The sequence below is a fragment of the Mixophyes fleayi genome, chromosome 5 (assembly GCF_038048845.1).
Source record: "Mixophyes fleayi isolate aMixFle1 chromosome 5, aMixFle1.hap1, whole genome shotgun sequence".
NCBI classification, from domain to species: Eukaryota; Metazoa; Chordata; class Amphibia; order Anura; family Limnodynastidae; genus Mixophyes; species Mixophyes fleayi.
The window spans coordinates 29,888,770-29,908,866 of NC_134406.1; the positions used below are offsets into that span (position 1 = coordinate 29,888,770).

Here is a 20,097-nt window from a genome sequence, read left to right on the forward strand (position 1 = left end):
AAGAGACTGGTATTTACAGTGATGTCGCCAGCAGACCTGCAGAGGGAAGGGCCTCTGTGGCAGTACAACCAGTACAGTGGAGAGTCAGTGCAGCCTACAGGTTACCAGTTGCTGCTCCAAGTGTTGTTGAACCTGATTTAGGGAAAGAGATTGCTGCAAAATGCAGCTTGCAGGAGATTTTGTTTCTTCAACCTCAATTGTAATAGTTTCTTCATCTAGAAGTACAGCTGTTTTGGAGGAAGCCATATCGCCAGAGGATAAGGAACTGGCAAAGCCAGTTTTTTACTATGTCACTGTCAATTTGAGATATTCATATCTGTTATCAAGACACACAGTAGTACTGCGGGTGAGGGCGAGAGGCTTCTCTAGAACGTGAGAGTGGTCTCCAAAGCCAAGTCTGTTACAAGCAAAGTTGCTTCTGTACCTAGTGAAACATCAGGCAATGATGGAGCCATAGGTGTTAAAGAACCTCACTAGTTCATGCAGCTCAAAGCGTCTTTTCTGGTCAAGTCCCCGAGTCTGAGCATACAGCATGACCTAACTGGCAATCCTCAGGTACCACCTCCTTTGTGTCGTAGTACCACATAAAGGGATAGTGCATGACTCTGAGACTGTCTTCTGCCTCATCTGCAATGTTTTAGTGCAACAAGGCAGACCAGTATTCCATCTTCAGAGTAGTGGCTCCCTGTCATATTTGCACAGGAAGCACCCGGACGGGCAATTGAGTGGCAACAGAGAATCCAGCCTTGATGCCTCTACTACAATAGAGCATGTTCCAGGTTTAAGTAGTGTAGTCAAAACCTCTCCTCAATGGAGAGTGAACTCCTTACTTGTCCAGTGTCACACTAGGTGTTGGCACCATTCTCTGTATGGTGAACCTGGGTCTACATGTGGAGGAGCTGCTGAAGGACCCCAGGTACTTAGTTTGGGGAGGTTGGATAAATTTTAAAAAATAAGTTCTTGCTTTTAACAGTTGTGTTAGGTTTGTATTCTACCATGTTTGTGCTGAAGTTTTAGAAGCTCCAACATTCTACCAACCTCACTCTGGAATTTCTGAGCCTCCTTTGAAATAAAGTATGACGGGGTGTCAACGAACTCAAGCATGGACCTCCCCTTTGATTTTTCATAATTTTCTTTGTATTTTACCTGGAGAAGAAAGTAAAATAAATTGCTGAATATAGTCACAGTATATATTAAATTTAATAATAGAAATTGTTGTCAAATAGTTACAAGATATCGATGACCAACTAAAAGTAATTAAAAGATGATAGTGTTTTAAAAAGATTAAAAGAGGCCCATGATAAACTAATTATTCTAGCGTTCAATTAGGTAATATTTAAAATTCACACTCACCTGACTCTGGATCACAGCATTTTCTTTATGTTGAATCTGTTCTCCTGTATCTACAGTAAAATGGTAATGCCCCTTATTTTCCTCAAATTGCTTCTTATAAGTGTTCTGTAAGACATTAAAGCTCCACAATAAGTTATAAAACATTTTGTCTTCATGAATAGTAAATCATTTGTATTTTTTTGTGTGGGTGGAAAACTTACTATGAAACGTTATTTTATAAACAATGGGTTGTATCACTCAACTTCTCTGGTGATGTTTTCTTAAACCATGGATTTAGGAGGTTTACTATCACTGTGATAAGTGGTAATAGAAAACCAGTCCTATTGCCACAATTTAGTAAATAGACCCGGAAGTGTGAAAAGGAAAAAGAGAAAGAGTGAAAAGGAGATCGAACAACTGTGAAAAGGATAGAGAAAGTAAAACTGGCAGGGAAAAACAAAAGGAAAGAAGAGAGAAAGGGTGTGAAAAGTAGAAGGAATGGAGGAGAGAAAAAGTGTAAAAAGGAGCAAGATAATATGTGAAAAGCAGAAAGAAAAGGTGTGAAAAGGAGACAACACTTCTCCCTTATTGGATCTGTTCCACGTCATGACATAAGTGTGAAAAGGAGAGAGAGAAAACGTTGAACACAGAAGAGTGGAGACGTGAGAGAAAAGAAATGTGAGAAGGAAAGTGCAAAGGAGAGGGGAAAGAAGAGATGCAAATATTGACACTTCAATGAAAGGTATGCAGGATATATCATTGAGAACTAGCGAACACAACGAGTGCCGGTTTGCCAGTGGTACATAATGGGCAAGTGGCGGATGAGGGACCCCAGCTGTTCAACTAGTTGGGAGACCATAGATAAAATTTTATTGGAGACAGGAGTTGCCCTTTAATAAAAAGAGTTAGTGTTTTTAGAATGTGTGTGAGCTGTGTGTTCTACCACGTGTGTCCAGACGTTCTAGGTGCTCCAACCTTCCACCAACCTCACTCTGGAATTTCTGAGCCTCCTTTGAAATATAGTATGATGGGGTGGCAACAAACTCAAGCATGGACCTCCCCTTTGATTTTTCATAATTTTCTTTGTATTTGACCTGTAGAATAAAATTAAATACTCATTTGTTTAATAAAATGACCGTATTATTCATTCAAGATAACATTGTCATAAAATTATTAAAAGAGACTCCCGACAAACTAAAAGTATTCTGTAGAGTTGTATTGTAGTATATAAAACACTCACTCACCTGACTCTGGAGTACAGCATTTTCTTTATGGTGAATCTGCTCTGCTGTATCTAAAGCAAAATGGTAATTCCCTTTATTTTCCTCAAACTGTTTCTTATACACGTTCTGAAAGACATAGCAAACATTGATGTTTGGTTTACGACAAGTCATCATCATCAGTGAGTTTTTTACTCCTGCCCTATAGCAGACGCATAGCATAGGCCTGTGTTTGCACACCCCTTCCCTCTCCTGTCTCGCCTCTCCAGGGGTGAAAATGCTAGAACCACGCAAGTCTTCACAGACACATATGCATGGACCCACTTTCTGGATATGCGTAGAGCAGTTTCACGCAAGATAATGAAAAACAACTTTATTTTGGCCAATCGGGGTGGACAAATTACCATGAAACTTTCTCTTATAAGCTATGGATCTCTATCAAATATCACCAATTTTTTGATAGGCGGGTAAAAAAACAACAGCAACTAAAACACAAAAATGTAAAATGTAAAACAAAAACTTTTCACCTTAATTTTAAATTGGCAAGTCCAGGCAGGGGCGGTTAGATTGAGAAGGGACTCATTGGGAGATATACAGAGGGAAGAACCACCAGGTATTTGAACTGTTTGTTGAAGAATTACTGCAGCCTCCAGGGTCATTGAGGATCTCTAATCATAAGATATTCCAGTCCCTAAGCGTACAACACGGTGTGGGCGGCAATTCCCAGGCACCACCATCTTTGTGTGGGAGCTAATCACACTGCCACATGGTAGGATGGTGCATAATCATCGGCAATGCTTCAGTACGGCAGAGCAGATCTGGGGACGAGCTGCTCACTGGCATATTTGCACAGGATGTACTAGGATGTGCTAATGAGTCATGACAGTGGGTCCAGTCTTGACAACTCTGCATCGTGCATGCTCCAGGTCCAAGTAGTGGAGTCAGCTCTTCTCCTGCCGCACCTCAGAGGACTGCGGGCTTCTGACCTGACCAACGTAACACTAGGCTTAGGCACCGAACTTCATGTGGTGAAGCTGGTATGGCATCTGTAGAATATACTACTCTTTTCCCAGAATCACCACCAGCACAGTGATTACAGGTCCAGAGAGAGACTGGAAGTGACAATAGGAGTCAGATGGAGGCAATTTTGCATAACCTGTATGGCCCAAAGCATGATGTCTGTGCACCCTGAAACTCTGGCTTCTTCATTTGATGCAAATTATATTACACTATATTTCCACTGAAAAAAGTCCAAACTGACTTCCTTTTCCTCCCTTATCATGTAGCCAGTAGTGGACATGTCTAATGATACTAGCATGCCCCTGGTATTAAGACTGCAATTTGGCACATGACACCACAAAGATTTGTTTCCTGTTTAAGACTATGGTTATGTGCATCATTAGATTTGAATATTGTGTTGGATGTGACACAATCCCTTACTTCTTTTAAATTTGCCTGGCACCATTTCTGTATTGCACTATCTTCTGTTACTTCTCTATACCCTTTTGTTCTAACTTTTAACAAGCTTTAATATCCTCTCATCACGTACTCTTCTTTTCTGCTTCTGTTCCACCACCTGCTATTTCACATAAATCACTGGCAAGTATTTACCAGTCTCCCTTGTTATGGTTACTTCAGGCTGCTATTAATAATTTATGATTCTGGATTACCATGGCAACCACAGTCACATGGCACACGGTGTTATGAGTAGAGGGGCTTTGGAACGCCCCTTTGAGTACTGTCTGAACTGAGACAGCCTCCTTTTCCCCCAAATGCCAACCAGGGGCGGATCTAGAAATTTTTTCTACCCCGGGCGATACAGGAAGGGGGGGATTTAGGCCCCGCCCCCTTTTTAACTTCTAAGGCTGCCGGCGGCTGCACAGTATGTGCAGGTCCGTTCGGCAGTGATAATGTGCTGTCCCGCTGCTCTGATTGTGTTTAAAACACAATCAGAGCAGCCGGGCAGCCCATTATCACTGCCGAACGGACCTGCACAGTGTGCAGCCGCCGGCAGCAAGCCCCTGCTAGGGGGGGCGATCGCCCCGATCCGCCACTGCTGCCAACACATGACATGCTGAGAGCTGTGAGCATGTGTCTGTATAGCAGAATGGAAGATATTTTTTTCCTCCAGCAAGACAGAATTTTATAATGATTTCATATCAAAGATGCTTGCTTAAATGTACTCAACTTGCTACTTAAAAAATAAATCTATGTAGGATTGCTGTTTTAAACTATGCATCTTACACAAAGAGATGTTGCAGTACATTACGAACAGATATGGCTGATCATTTTAATTATACTCTAAAAATGGCCACCTATATAAGAATGTGAAATGTAACACTGAGCTTTCATTTACAAATTTAAAACTGCAGTGATTTTGAAAATTGCTGGTTACCTGTCACAGCCAAATTTAGAATATAACAGGATTTAGTTTATTTGCAAACAAAGTGGTTTTATTTGACTTGAGCAAATTGCTGGAGACTGGGACCTCTATTTATTTAGTCATTGGGTGGCCTTGATGACATTGGTTACAGCACATAATGATTTGTATCTCGGTGAAGGGCACGAGCTGCCGCCATAAGTCGCCCAATGATTTGTCATTGTCTAGGATGTTAATAAGCCCCACGCAGCAGCCTGCATGTGGTAGGAGACATAATTCAGATTTGGGCAGTGCAAATTTCATAAACCACATAAGCATTGGCAAAATAATCCAAACTGATCATTTGCTTGTTACATTGACATGAATTTCCCGTAAATTTTTAACTTTACAAGAAGCCATTGTTACTAACCATAAAGGAGACTCAAACAATGAATACTTTGTGAAACAGTGCCCCCAAGTGGCCATCCACATTATTGGAAACTATTAGTAAAAATAAATAAAAAAAATAGCTTTTAGCTGTTTAAGTCTGGAAGACACTCATACAGCAGTTACGTCAGTATTCGCTAACAAGATAATGCTACATGTAAAGAGTTAAACTTACCATGACTCAGTAGCAAATAGGGCAAATACTTGAAATGATATACGAGTTCCCTAGTAATTCTTTCTGTATTGAAAAGTGTCCTATTTTGTGTGTATATTGTTTAATAATGTATTAGTACACATGCAATTCTGCTTGAAACGGTGGAATGCAACATGATCTGAAACGCTGTAATGTGGGATACACAGGATACACAGAAAAACTGTGTATCCTGAAGAAATCTGTATACCACTAAACTAGCTGGTGAACGCTGGGTTTCCCTGGCAAGAAAAATGCCATGTTCATAAACAATATGCTTTGGTATAAGACTTATACACGGTTCTATGCTTCCGGCATGCACTCCGTGGAATATGATTGATACCATCTCTGAATAGATGGCATCACACCGGGGGAGGGCTGGCAAATTTTAGCCTGGGGGGGCAAGAACATGCAGGTGGCCCAGTGACCCAGCCCAAGGTAGCCCACCACTATGGGACCGGTCAGGGGGGCCCCCTGCCCCGCCAGCCCCTGCATCACAAGCTGTAGAGAGGGGAGGCTGACTGCATCCACAGCCTAACTATCTAAGCTGGGGTCTCAGAGAGTGGTAATCACCTTGGAGCACTAAGGACTTTTTACCTGACCATGGAAAGCAGTTTCATTTTAGGATGCATTGCGAGATGTGAATACCACTAAATTAAATTATTATGACTACAAATAAGAAAAATGTTTTCTGTATGTGTCGCCTAAGAACTAGAGACAGAAAAGTGTCAGCTACATCCTGTTCTGTGGCTATTCCTCTTTTCTAAATATAAGGATCTTTGTAAAATTCACCAAAATGCAAGTGCAGATATAATCATGACATTGAGAATCCTAGATTACTCCAACGCCATACGCAGAATGGACAGTTAGTCAACCAAACTGTCCATAGTGTTGACTGTTAACTTCATGGTTACCAACGACAATGGATCTGATGCAGAGTTGAACGCAGCCTGGACCTAAATTTACAGCTCAAAAATGCACTCGCAAAAATAACATCTTTTCGCCCATATGTATAAATGCATCTCAAGATGCGCCCAGCTCTGCATCTGTAACATATACGCCAGGTTTAAAGCAGGAGGACTTACACCCACATACACATGCAAATAACCAGGTCATCAAAATTTCAAACATTTGTTTTATAGGGAAAAATGCATTTGCCATTAGGCTTCATATAATACAGCAGATATAACCTTCCCTCTCGCGTACGATTGAAGGTAACATTTTATTTTAAATACACACACACAAAATCCTATAATATATGCACGATCGACGAAGAAAGCACCCAGCAACTAAATTCACAATCAGAAGCGTGTAGCTAGTGCTGGTGATTGTCATCATCAACCATGTGTCGGGGCTGTTACAAATAATACGGCTGTAATTGGGGTGTCCGTATCAGCATTCCAGTCTGAATTGACCCACAATTCTGCGAACACCCCCTCACTGTACTAGGCCTATGTTTGATCAACTCCTTCTCCTCCACTGTCACGTCGCTTCAGGTGCGTGTGTGACTGCGTGCAACTCTGCATAGCTGCTTGATTTTGAATTTGCATATGCACAGCAAATCCACGCAAATTACGCTACGCAAACAGCCATATATTTAACTCTGCATCAAGCCCAATGTTTTAAATAGTTGTTAGCAAATCCATGGTCTTTCCCCCCTGCACTTACACTGCTTTGCATCTTACTGGTCTTCATGGCGTGCTCCAGGTAAAGCAAGTTTGGAAGGTCTACAGATGGGTCGTATAAATTCTGCTTGTCCTTCCTATATTTCACCTGAAACACAGGGATGTTAAGATGAAGTGAGCCACATTCAGCACTCACTAGAACATTATTAATATCTACAACATACACTTCATCAAAGCAATACCAGAATAAAAGTGATTGATGTAGAAAATAACGCTCTATTGGTTCTTGTGTGACTTCAGTATAATACAATGTCACTGAGTGCTTCAGTACGGTGTATGGGCAGTCTTAGACAGAGCGGTTTGCAGATAGGTCCACGTGTGGCTTCCTGAAGACCATGACAGAATAATAATAACTGAAATAATAGAGTAAATATATTTCCTATTATAGAACTATGTAATGATAATTTTTTCTCTTCAGTATTTGTTCCACACTGTGCCCAAGGTCCAAGTTTCTGCAATCCTTTCGCTGTATAGTAAAAGATAATCACAGCATTAGCTGTCATCAGAACAAGATAAGGATCTTGGCTACGATTGGAGCCTACAGAGTTGTATATAAGTGATAATGACAGCTCAGCAGCTGTGTTGCCCCCTGTAAATATAAACTTGTTGAGGGAACACCATATTGTTCATGGATGGCATAGAAATTAGTAGTGAACAGGGGCCAACTGGCAAATTTTAGCCTGGGGGGAGCAAGACTCGGCTCAGCAGATTATTAGGAACATTTTAAAGGTTAAAAAAATGCAGCTAGCCCATTGACCCAGCCCAAGGTAGCTCACTATGGGACCGGCCCCCTACCTCCCAGCCCAGCCAGCCACTGGGAGTGAGGTTGTTGAAAGATGCCTAACATGCATCCAGAGGATGCAACGGACTAAGTCACTCGCATGTTCCTACCCACAATTCTCAGCTGCAGGACTTAGCCACCGTGCAGTATGCTAGAAAGCGAGCTAAGTGGTTAGCACTTCTGCCTCACAGCACTGGGGTCATGAGTTCAATTCCTGACATGGCCTTATCTGTTTGAAGTTTGCGTGGGTTTCCTCTGGGTGCTCCGGTTTCCTCCCACACTCCAAAAACATACTAGTAGGTTAATTGGCTGCTATCAAAATTGACCCTAGTCTCTCTCTTTCTGTGTGTGTGTGTGTGTGTGTGTGTGTGTGTGTGTGTGTTAGGGAATTTAGACTGTAAGCTCCAATGGGGCAGGGACTGATGTGAATGAGTTCTCTGTACAGCGCTGTGGAATTAGTGGCGCTATATAAATAAATAGTGATGATGATGATGATGATGATGATACTGGGAAATATGCAAATTTCTGCTTCTCCACAGAACAATGTTTCTACTTTACAGTAAGAGTTTTGTCGTTTTATCCACCACAAAAATGAATGTAAGAAAAAACTAATGTTATAACCACATAGTCAGCGTGCGGAGCATGGAAACCACACAATGCCTACACCATAATGAAGTTTTTTTACCCACTGAAGATTTTATTTAACATAAAAAGAAGCAGGATATTATATAAAACATATCCCTTCATTTGATATAGTAGTTACTTGAGATAGAAAAAAAAAAAAAGAGCACAACAGAATAAAAACTCAATACTGTATTTAAGGTAAGGTTGTGTGAGGATAATTGTGTGGTTGTTCAATATAAGAGATGTGGTGCATGTATTATTCAAACTCTAAAAGGTGCTTAATGGAAAATGAGTCACCAGCCTTTGTCTACCATGTCGGAAAGTAAAAAAACAAAACATAATTTCAAACATTACATATTGTGTAAGTCAATATGGACTGAACGTTCTAGCCGGTTAATGAGGTTTATTTCACTGATGATCAGCAAATGGATCAGAGTGTAATTACTGGAAACACATGAACCCCTAACATTGGGTTATAGGCTTTCTTTTGTTGGCCAAAATATACACTAAGATATCATGTTTTTACTTGCAAACCTTTTAACATTGAATTCCGGGAGATCCCAGACAGTGGGCGTGGTTGTAGGGCGGGAGGGGGCGGGGGGCGGTAAATAGCGTCATTTTGGCCCCACCCAGGCGACAAAAACATTGTTTTGCTGCGGGGGGGCGGGGCCAAAATGACGCGATTCACCGCGAATCGCATCATTTTGGCCATCAAATAGCAGTATGCGAGATACTTGCCTGCTCTCCCAGGAGTCCGTGAGACCTACCCGAATTTCGGGAGTCTCCCGGACATTCAGGGAGAGTTGGCAAGTATGCGCTATGTACAGATTAACAATGGAAAGGACAACCACTGTTATGTAGCCATATACTGATACGGAGCTGGAACACTTGCAGGAGAGTTTCAGTGTCCTTATGTGTCTTCCCAAATACTACATATCATTGCCTCAGCTGCTATCTGGACTGTCTAAAAAGTGTTATGTGGGCGTGGTTTTAAAACAAAAAAAAAAAAAACTTTTGTCAAATTGAAGTCTCTTTAGCTGTGAAGTGAGCACGCTTTCAGTGATATTTAGCTTACAGCCCTGCAGGTAGTTATTTGCATAACACAAGGACCATTGAGGCATTTTCAGCAAGTGTGTGGCCAAACTATAGGCCAATAACTGATAGATATAGTACAATGGTAAGGACAAGCTTTGTAGTGACTCCACCCTAAATGTCCCAGCAAGATGTTCCATGTTTGCAAAACCAGAAGCCATAATGTCCAAATTAAAACTGTACAATATTTTACATGTGATGTTTTCATGTATGTAGAAGTGGTAAATAGCAATGACACGAAGTACGTACGTCACTGGCCAGCGCCGCTGCAGCTTGGGCCTGCTTGAAGGAAGCACTGTCTAACGGGTTGTAGCATGGCGTTTTACCCTTCATTTCCTTAACAAACTGTTCCTTGTACTTCACCTGGTAAAAAAAAAAAAATCAAGAAAATAAATATCAACATCAATAAATCGGAGTTGTTTGGTTTTTTTATGTAGTAAAGTAACCAGTTAATATTCACGGATAAAAAGTGTGTGAACCATTGTCATAGATGAAGCTGTCTGTTGGCTAAGTACTTTATCAGTGCACTGTAGAATAAAGTCTATGAAGGATACAAACTACAGTTTCTCTATGAAATAGGACTCTTACAACACAATAGCTTGCACTTAGCTCAACAGCTGGGACATAAAACACTCCATTCTGTCATTGCATGGAAACTGTTGTGTATATGTTGATGAGTTTTGGAGAAGTGTTTTCACATTACATAAACTTTCTTATGGGTTCTGTATCCTTTAAATTGATCACATAGATGTAGAAGTTGTACATAAAAAATAGAAATGGCAGTAAAGTCAACATTTCAAGGATGCTTGGATTAGTGTTGTAATACATTTGGGATGTGACTGCAAATAAGAGGAAAAAAATCATAATACCAACGCAACTCAAATTATTATTTAATTTACAATTTAGCAGGAAATGTCATTTTGGTGCAATTTTAAGGCACTAGCTTGGGGCCAAAGTCTTGTACCTCCTCTAATAGCAACTCAACAAGTCATTGAAACACTAGCTAGGGATCTATTAGATTCCTTTAAAGAAAATGGATATCCTGATGGTTTACTAAAGGCATCATTGCTATATAACACTGCCCTATATTGAAAATAGACCCCATCATGAAAACGTTGTTACTGAGAATCCGGTAGTTATATTTCAAAAGTCCAGAAACCTTCAAGGTCATTTGATCTCTAGCTTCTTTAATGGAAAGTTATTAAGTCACAGAGATGAGTCAACCACTCACGGGAAAACTTTAGAGAGGCGCCCCCGAATAATCAGGGGTGTTTTAGATGTGGTAGAATAAATGACACATAAGAGAAATAGATTTAAGTCATCTCATAAGAAAAAAGTTATAATATCAAGAACTTTATTATTTGTGATACCAAATATGCGGTTTGCATTTTGGAGTGTCCATGTTACTTTTTGTATGGATTCAGACTGGGATGTAGTCACAGATACCCCTGAAAAAGTGGCCTTATGTGCGGGAGGACAGGGGCGCAGTAAGTAGCGAATGATAAAAATGATGATGATAATGACAAACATCTAAACTAGTGAACAGCTTTAATTACAGGTTTGTGAATGGTTTGCAGACACTTATTGAGAATTTGGTAATCGCTCGACCATAGATTGCTAAGTGTAATGTACCAAAGATGAAAAAATATTATTTATTTTTATTGCTGAATTAGCTAGGTTATTCAAGATTAAATCATGCAACTGCGCTTGATGCAAGTGCCGGAGGGGTGTGTCTGTCGTCAAGTTACACTTATGTATTCGTTCTAGTCTGAACTATGCTCTGAACTTCCTGTGGTCCAGTCACTGATGTAAGACAACATGGAACGCTGAGATCACTACTTACCTGGCTGCTGAGCTTTGACACTTCTTTTGCATGCTCGAAATCCGGTCTTCCTATGACCATGGACTCCCTGTTCAGGTCACCTCTGCTTTTCCTATAATCAACCTACACGGAGAGACAATTTAGCACTCAGTGTTCGGACATATATTATTATTATTATTATCATAATTTATTTGTTAGGCGCCACAAGGTTTCTGCAGCGCCGTACATAATACAAACAGGAGACCATACAGGGTGACATAGTACAGAGCAATAAACAAAAAGTACCAAGACTTCAGAACTCCGGGCAGACATATGGGCGAAGATGGAGCAGAAGAACAGGTATGGAGACAGGAGGGGAGAGGGGCCCTGCTCATACGAGCTCACATCCTAAGGGAGGGTGGACAAACAGGCACAAGAGGGAGCCATTAAAGTAAGGGAGAGAAAGGCAGGGCTGGTGGAGAGAGGGGAGAACGAGAGAAGGAGGTTAGCGAAGGAGCAACAAGGTAAGGGTTAAGTGGATGGTTGGTAGGCTTTGAGGAACAGGTGAGTTTTAAGTGCCCGTTTGAAGGAGCATAGACTGGGTGAGAGACGGATGGAGCGAGGGAGGTCGTTCCAGTGGAGGGGAGCAGCTCGGGAGAAGTCTTGGATTCTGGAGTGGGAAGAGGTGATCAGAGTAGAAGAGAGGCGACAGTCATTGGCCGAGCGCAGGGAGCGGGCAGGGGTGTGAATGGTGAGGAGGTTAGAGATATAGGGGGCAGTAGACTGGGAGAGAGCTTTGTAAGTGGTGGTGAGGAGTTTAAAAAGGATCCTGTAGGGGAAGGGGAGCCAGTGTAAGGCGAGACAGAGAGGGGAGGCAGAGGAGGAGCGGCGTGAGAGAAAGATGAGTTGGGCAGCTGCATTGAGAACAGAACGAAGGGGGGCGAGGTGGGAAAGGGGGAGGCCAGTAAGGAGAAGGTTGCAGTAGTCGAGGCAGGAGATGATGAGAGCGTGGATGATGGTTTTGGTGGCATCTTGTGAGAGGAAGGGCCGGATGCGGGCGATGTTACGCAGCTGGAAGCGGCAGGTTTGGGCTAGAGATTAGATGTGGGGGACGAAGGAGAGAGAGGAGTCAAGGGTGACACCCAGGCAACGGAGCTGGGTGACAGAGGAGATGGTTGTATTATTAACCACGATAGAGAGGTTGTGGTGAGAGGGGAGCCTGGGGGGAGGGAAGACAATTAGTTCAGTTTTTGAGATATTAATTTTGAGAAAGCGCAAGGACATCCAGGAGGAGATGGCAGAGAGGCAGTCAGATACACGAGAGAGGAGAGTGGGAGAGAGATCAGGAGAAGATACGTAGAGCTGAATGTCGTCAGCATAGAGGTGATACTGAAGACCGTAGGAGGAGATGAGAGTCCCGAGGGAGGAAGTGTAGAGCAAGAATAGTAGGGGTCGAGAACAGAGACCTGGGGGACTCCAACCGGGAGAGGGGAGGGGGTGGAGGCAGAGCCAGATGTGGAGACAGAGAAGGTGCGGTTGGCGAGGTACGAGCAGAACCAGGCATGGACAGAACCAGAGAGGCCGAGAGAGAGAAGAGTTTGCAGAGGGAGGGGGTGATCCACGGTGTCAAAGGCCGCAGAGAGGTCGAGGAGGATGAGAATGTGACCCCTGGATTTGGCTGAGAGGAGGTCGTTGGTAACTTTGGCCAGGGCGGTTTCAGTAGAGTGGAGGGGGTGGTAGCCATATAACCTTGTTAGATCACGGGAAGTTTTCAGTAAAAGCTAAAACTCTGTATAACTAGGGCTAACAGCTACTGTCTTTAGGACATTTATTTTAATTGGTGACAAGGTCTCATGATGCAGAATCATCCTGGTATATAAGTGGCTTCTGGCTGATTCACCACAGGCCTTGGGGTCTGCATAATGGAACCTCACTAGGAACATGATGGTTCTCATTAGCCAACACCAAAAGAACATCTGAATTACCCCAGGGAGATAGAAAAATAACATGCTACCACTAATTTAATTTAAGAATGGCAACCTACAGAATATTGGACAACTTTACCTAAAGCGCACATCTTTTCAGGACAAAACTGAGTAACAAAATGTCAAAAGTCTACTTTGAACCATGCACTATTTGGGCATGGTGAGGAAGGTGTTGCATGTTCTTCCTGTTGACACCGATAAGACTGCATACACAGTCTATTTTAAAGGGATTTTTCCACCTTCATACGACTTAAATTGTAATGCTTTCCTGAAACTTTTATTGTTAATGGAGAGCATTACACAAGATCATTTTGCTTGTCCTTCGTTTGTTTAAATATATTTACAAAATCAGTCCATTGTTTATTGCCGATGGTCAATATGGTGACACAAGTTTAATCCTTAGCTACAACTATATTTTTAGATACCAATGCAAACAGTAAAGCATATCTGTGTTATATAACAGGGCGGTGATAATAACTCTATGGGATAAATGTATTAACTCCGATTTTTGAAAGCCGCCACTATTCGGAGAGCTTGCAGTGAAAATTTAAAGCGGCAAAGGCTTTAAAGGCATTATTAAGCGACTTGCAAAAATCAGAAGTTAATACATTTACCCACAAAGCAGAAAAAGTACAGGAGGAAGTTAGTTATGACAGGTCTGTGACTTCTCCTGTCTCTAACCATGGCTTCACTTGATGGTCCTCTCTCCCTGAAGCAGGGCTTGGACCGGGCAGACATGAAGAAGCGCTGTCCAGATGCTGAACCAGTTATGGGAAATGACATCAGGCTTCTGGAACTGAAGGTTTTATGGCCCAGTGTTTACTACAGCCACAAAGCATTTGATGGGGGCAATCATTTCCGTTCAATTTATTTTTCCTTCCCGTTTGGATCCATGCAAAAATATGTAAGTAAAATATACGTAAAACGTGGGTATAATAAGTACAATGAAATGAAACGATTACATTGCTAATGATCTTGGAGATCTCTGTGGCCTTCTGTATGTCTGGTCTGTCCAGCACCTCTGTGTACTTGTGTATATTCAGTGCATCCTTTTTATAGGAAACCTGCAACCAAAGAGAAATACCGTAAGTTATCATCAGGACAGGAAGATCAGTTATATTCCAAATTGTAAACTGACTGCACAAGAATTTTACAGAATTTTCTAAAACACCCAGTAAAGCTGGACAATTCTGTGCTGTTATGTTAGTTACTGTCATAACTGAATTATGTTTTACTAATGTTACTCAATGTCTGGACTTAGAGAAAAAACCTGCACGTATAGGGGGTGATTCAATTCAAAAGGCAACTTGCACACAGTTAGTTATTATCAGGTACTACCTGGTGCTGTGCACTGTAGTTACTATCAGTTACTACCTGGTGCTGTGCACTGTAGTCACTATTAGATACTCTCAGGTGCTGTGCACTGTAGTCACTATTACATACTCTCTGGCGGTGTGCACTGTAGTCACTATTAGGTACTCTCTGGTGCTGTTCACTATAGTCACTATTAGGTACTCTCTGGTGCTGTGCACCGTAGTAACTATTAGGTACTCTCTGGTGCTGTGCACTGTAGTCACTATTAGGTACTCTCTGGTGCTGTGCACTGTAGTCACTATTAGGTACTCTCTGGTGCTGTGCACCGTAGTCACTATTAGGTACTCTCTGGTGCTGTGCATTGTAGTCACTTTTAGGTACTCTCTGGTGCTGTGCACTGTAGTCACTATTAGGTACTCTCTGGTGCTGTGCATCGTAGTCACTTTTAGGTACTCTCTGGTGCTGTGCACCGTAGTCACTTTTAGGTACTCTCTGGTGCTGTGCAGTGTAGTAACTATTACATACTCTCTGGTGCTGTGCACCGTAGTCACTATTAGGTACTCTCTGGTGCTGTGCATCGTAGTCACTTTTAGGTACTCTCTGGTGCTGTGCATCGTAGTCACTTTTAGGTACTCTCTGGTGCTGTGCACCGTAGTCACTTTTAGGTACTCTCTGGTGCTGTGCACCGTAGTCACTTTTAGGTACTCTCTGGTGCTGTGCAGTGTAGTAACTATTACATACTCTCTGGTGCTGTGCACCGTAGTCACTATTAGGTACTCTCTGGTGCTGTGCACTGTAGTCACTATTACATACTCTCTGGTGCTGTGCACTGTAGTCACTATTACATACTCTCTGGTGCTGTGCACTGTAGTCACTATTACATACTCTCTGGTGCTGTGCACTGTAGTCACTATTACATACTCTCTGGTGCTGTGCATTGTAGTCACTTTTAGGTACTCTCTGGTGCTGTGCAACGTAGTCACTATTAGATACTCTCTGGTGCTGTGCATTGTAGTCACTATTAGGTACTCTCTGGTGCTGTGCACTGTAGTCACTATTAGGTACTCTCTGGTGCTGTGCACTGTAGTCACTATTAGGTACTCTCTGGTGCTGTGCACTGTAGTCACTATTAGGTACTCTCTGGTGCTGTGCACTGTAGTCACTATTACATACTCTCTGGTGCTGTGCACTGTAGTCACTATTAGGTACTCTCTGGTGCTGTGCACTGTAGTCACTTTTAGGTACTCTCTGGTGCTGTGCACCGTAGTAACTATTAGGTACTCTCTGGTGCTGTGCACCGTAGTAACTATTAGGTACTCTCTGGTGCTGTGCACCGTAGTCACTATTACATACTCTCTGGTGCTGTGCACCGTAGTCACTATTACATACTCTCTGGTGTTGTGCACTGTAGTTACTATTAGGTACTCTGGTGCTGTGCACTGTAGTCACTAATAGTGAATACTTTCTGGTGCTGTGCACTGTATTCACTAATGGTGACTACAGTGCACAGCACTAGTGAGGTTTGCGGGGCGGTTGACAATCCGGAGAGGCGCACTGTGCAAATGTGGAAACGTCTTAACAAAAGTCTGCCCACCACTTTATAAGAACCCCTTTCATTGAACAAACCTCTTTCATTTACTCTCACATACTGCTCAGTTAGCGCCTTTATGGCTTAAATTAGTAATGAGAGCGAGAGGATATTGCCTATTTTACAAGCAGAAATATTTTTAACACCGGGCTAAATGCACCAAATGGGCAAATGTGCTTCTCTATTGAACTGCAAGGTGAAAAAATGCATCCCATTATATGACAAGACCCTAACAGCTCAGAGCTGATACAAAAATGGAGTCATTTGCCCTCTTCCACACAGACAGGAACTCCCCTAAAAATGAGGCCCTCTAAAAAATCTTTAAATTAAGCCTCGTATTTGCACCAATGAGCCTACTCTGTACTTAGCAAGGAACACCCAACTCCTCCCAATAGTCTGTTAAATCAATAACGGCTGCCTCCACTCTATGTAGAAGACGGGGCACTTTAAAAACGGTTCTCTTAAAAATAGCAATATATTTCTCCTATTCAATTAAATGTATTCTCATTTGCTCTATAATTCCCACCTTGAAATATAACCTCTAATTAGAAACATACATGTCATGGACAAATTACTTCTTCTGTTTTTGCTATTGAGTAATATGCAGTAAAAATAGCTTAATCTATTTCTTTCATTTCATATGGATCTTTCACAGCAGATGTTAGCACCTCTTGACATCTGAACGGATGTGCAGAATCACATAATATATTCCCTGTTAAAACAGCTTCACAAGTTCATATGGAACGAGCCCTGCAATACACATTGACATACTGCAATAGTGCAAGGACTCGTTTCATTAAGATTTAGTCTGATTAAGACATAAAATCAACGCTGACCATATACTACATACTACATATTATGACTATATGTTGTAATCTGATCGGATCACTTCGTTCTTCTCACTATCATACTGGTCAAAAGTTATACCAGCTATAGTTTTTTATCCAACAACCATCTACCCCCAAGTAGCAGAATCACGGGGTCCTCTGCTAGTTAGGAGTCCCCATAAGTAGGAAAAATTCACTCCTGCCACTTCTGTAACACTTTTTACCTGGCATTGACAACCTGAAGCAGTTCGAATTCAAACAAAGCTGTGTCAATTTCTAACGCAGGTTCCGAGAGGACAAAAATGTGATTTGGTCTAATCAGCTCCCTGTTAGAAGCTGTAACAACATTGTTTGCATTTGAATTGCTTCACAGTTGTCAATGCCAGGACAAAAACTATTGTAGTTCTGACAGGGATGAGGTATCTCGAATGGCATGGGACCCTGCAATAAAATGTCATGGTTCTGCTAGTTGGAGGATGATGGTTAAAAATGTAATGTTAGCTGGAGTTATCCATGAAGAGTCCGCCAATGACCTCAGACATATGAGATTGGTAGTTATAACCCCACCTAATATTTATCCTGCCTAATCAAATGCAATCTGATTGTGATTGTTTTGGAAGGGGTCACACATTGTATAATGGTTGGTCAATGTGTTTGAATTTACCAACCAATCAAAGTCTTACTGTGTGTGGATAATATTAAGCTAGAGAACTTGCTGATTGTTAGCTTCATTAGCATTCTAATGTATCCGTTGGTTGTTTTTTCTGAAATTAGCACATTTATAAAATATACAACGAATAGTTAGTTATTCTAGATGTGCCCTAAAGACGGATTCATATAGCACATATTAAAGAACAGAAAATTATCACATGTATTGTGTTCATTTTCATTCTTATAGCATGCCTGGTTGATTAAATAATCACCTGTCTTTGCTACAATCCCACCTCATTCATATGCTAATTTATGATTTCATTTTCTTTTCATGGTCAAGTTACAAGGGGGAAATCTCTAGACTTTACACAACATCTGATGGCCACTATTTCCCACAATTCACAGCATATATGACGTATGGTATTTCCAAGTGAAAAATTCCTCTACATAAACAGGATAATTACTCACATTGCTCTGGTGTTTGTTCACTTCTTTGGCATGTTTCATTTCGGGCGGCTCCAACATTTGCGCATACGTAGATTTTCCCTTCTCTGCATCATACTTCTGCTTGTAAAAAACCTGCACAGAAAACAGCGACATTATCTCACTGACCAGTTGTTAATTATCAGGCATTTGTCACTGCACCGTGTGAGAGAACAGGATTGTGGGGCTTATTTCATAACATGATGGATGCAATAACAGTGTGACAGCAACCAAACAGATACCAACCTTTACCAGTGTAACTACATGATACTGAAACCTAACTGATTTAGAAAAGTTATTATTAACATTGCTGAAAGGTGCATATATGCCCTAGAGCCATTGCAACCAATCAGCAATCAGCTTGTGTCTGTCTAGTGTCAGTTAGACAATTAAAGATAGTGGGCCTGATTCATTAAGGATCTTAACTTAAGAAACGTCTTATTTCAGTCTCCTGGACAAAACCATGTTACAATGCAAGGGGTGCAAATTAGTATTCTGTTTTGCACATAAGTTAAATACTGACTGTTTTTCCATGTTGCACACACATACTTGATAGCTTATTTTTACACTGAAAGTTAAAGTTGATATTTGTGTGCTACATGAAAAAACGGTCACTATTCAACTTATGTGCAAAACAGAATACTAATTTGCACCCCTTGCATTGTAACATGGTTTTGTCCAGGAGACTGAAATAAGAAGTTTCTCAAGTTAAGATCCTTAATGAATCAGGCCCCGTGTCTGATTGGTTGCTATTGTATTAGTGTAGACAAACCGAAAAATGAGCCGATTTTCTTATTTACTCCATAATTTACTCTACTCATACAACCTTTTAGAATAAAATCCCTATAATCCATTAACCATTTTGGTATAGGACTTCAGTCATTGAAGGTGATATAAAGTTACAATAAGGAAATAAAATAAGAATCCATATATTGTGAATCTGTATCTAATTGTGGGAAAATTATTGCATTCACCCATCCATCCGCTTACACACCCCGCATGTATGATGTCATTTGAATGTGAAATACAAATTTTTATATCCAATACATGACTAATTGTATGGCAGAGCTTTACAAATATTGATCTTATTTATAGCGGAAAAAAACAGCATCTCTGCCAAAAACATACTTCATTTTTTACGATGACAATAGAAAAAGTGTTTCTTTTATTGATGTATTTGTCTGTGTTAAATGTTTCTTCAGCAGATTCCTGTGAAATGTGACTGTCACATTTGTCTCCAACCTTGTAAATTAATGTAGCATTTAGAAGGAGAAAAAAATACTCAGCATCATATTTCAGAGGACCAGAGAAAAAGCATCTGCTGTAATATATCAACAAGAACTGACTGAGTTTTTTTCCAGACAAGAGTCTTAGACAAGCACTTGCTAAAACCAGGTATTAAAGCTTTGATTTACAATTTCCCCAGAGACATCTGGGATTGCTGTGACTTGTACTTGACATATCGATTTATACAGTCACTGTACCAAATACCATTGAACCTATGGCAATTTACACAGCAATATTTACACAAGTTGTGGCAGATGACTGGCTGATTAGAGTAAAATGAAAAGCATATGTGGTTCTTCTGACAAAGCCATCGGGGCTGTTGTCCTACGACAGTGTTGGCTAGCCTGTGACACTCCAGGTGTTTGTGAAACTACAAGTCCCAGCATGCTTTGCCAATATATAGCAGCTTATTGCTGGAAGGGTATGCTGGG

The 20,097-nt window shown here is 41.2% G+C and overlaps 1 protein-coding gene across 1 annotated transcript in view; it reads right to left on the reverse strand.

The window, feature by feature from the left end:
- Positions 1 to 20,097, reverse strand: part of NEBL (nebulette) — a 102,362-nt gene that overhangs the window by 44,080 nt on the left and 38,185 nt on the right. Inside the window, 9 exon segments of the mRNA XM_075211934.1 lie at positions 1,039 to 1,146; positions 1,354 to 1,458; positions 2,319 to 2,426; positions 2,577 to 2,681; positions 7,217 to 7,321; positions 9,980 to 10,093; positions 11,574 to 11,675; positions 14,479 to 14,580; positions 18,365 to 18,475. Coding sequence (XP_075068035.1) covers positions 1,039 to 1,146; positions 1,354 to 1,458; positions 2,319 to 2,426; positions 2,577 to 2,681; positions 7,217 to 7,321; positions 9,980 to 10,093; positions 11,574 to 11,675; positions 14,479 to 14,580; positions 18,365 to 18,475 — 960 coding nt within the window.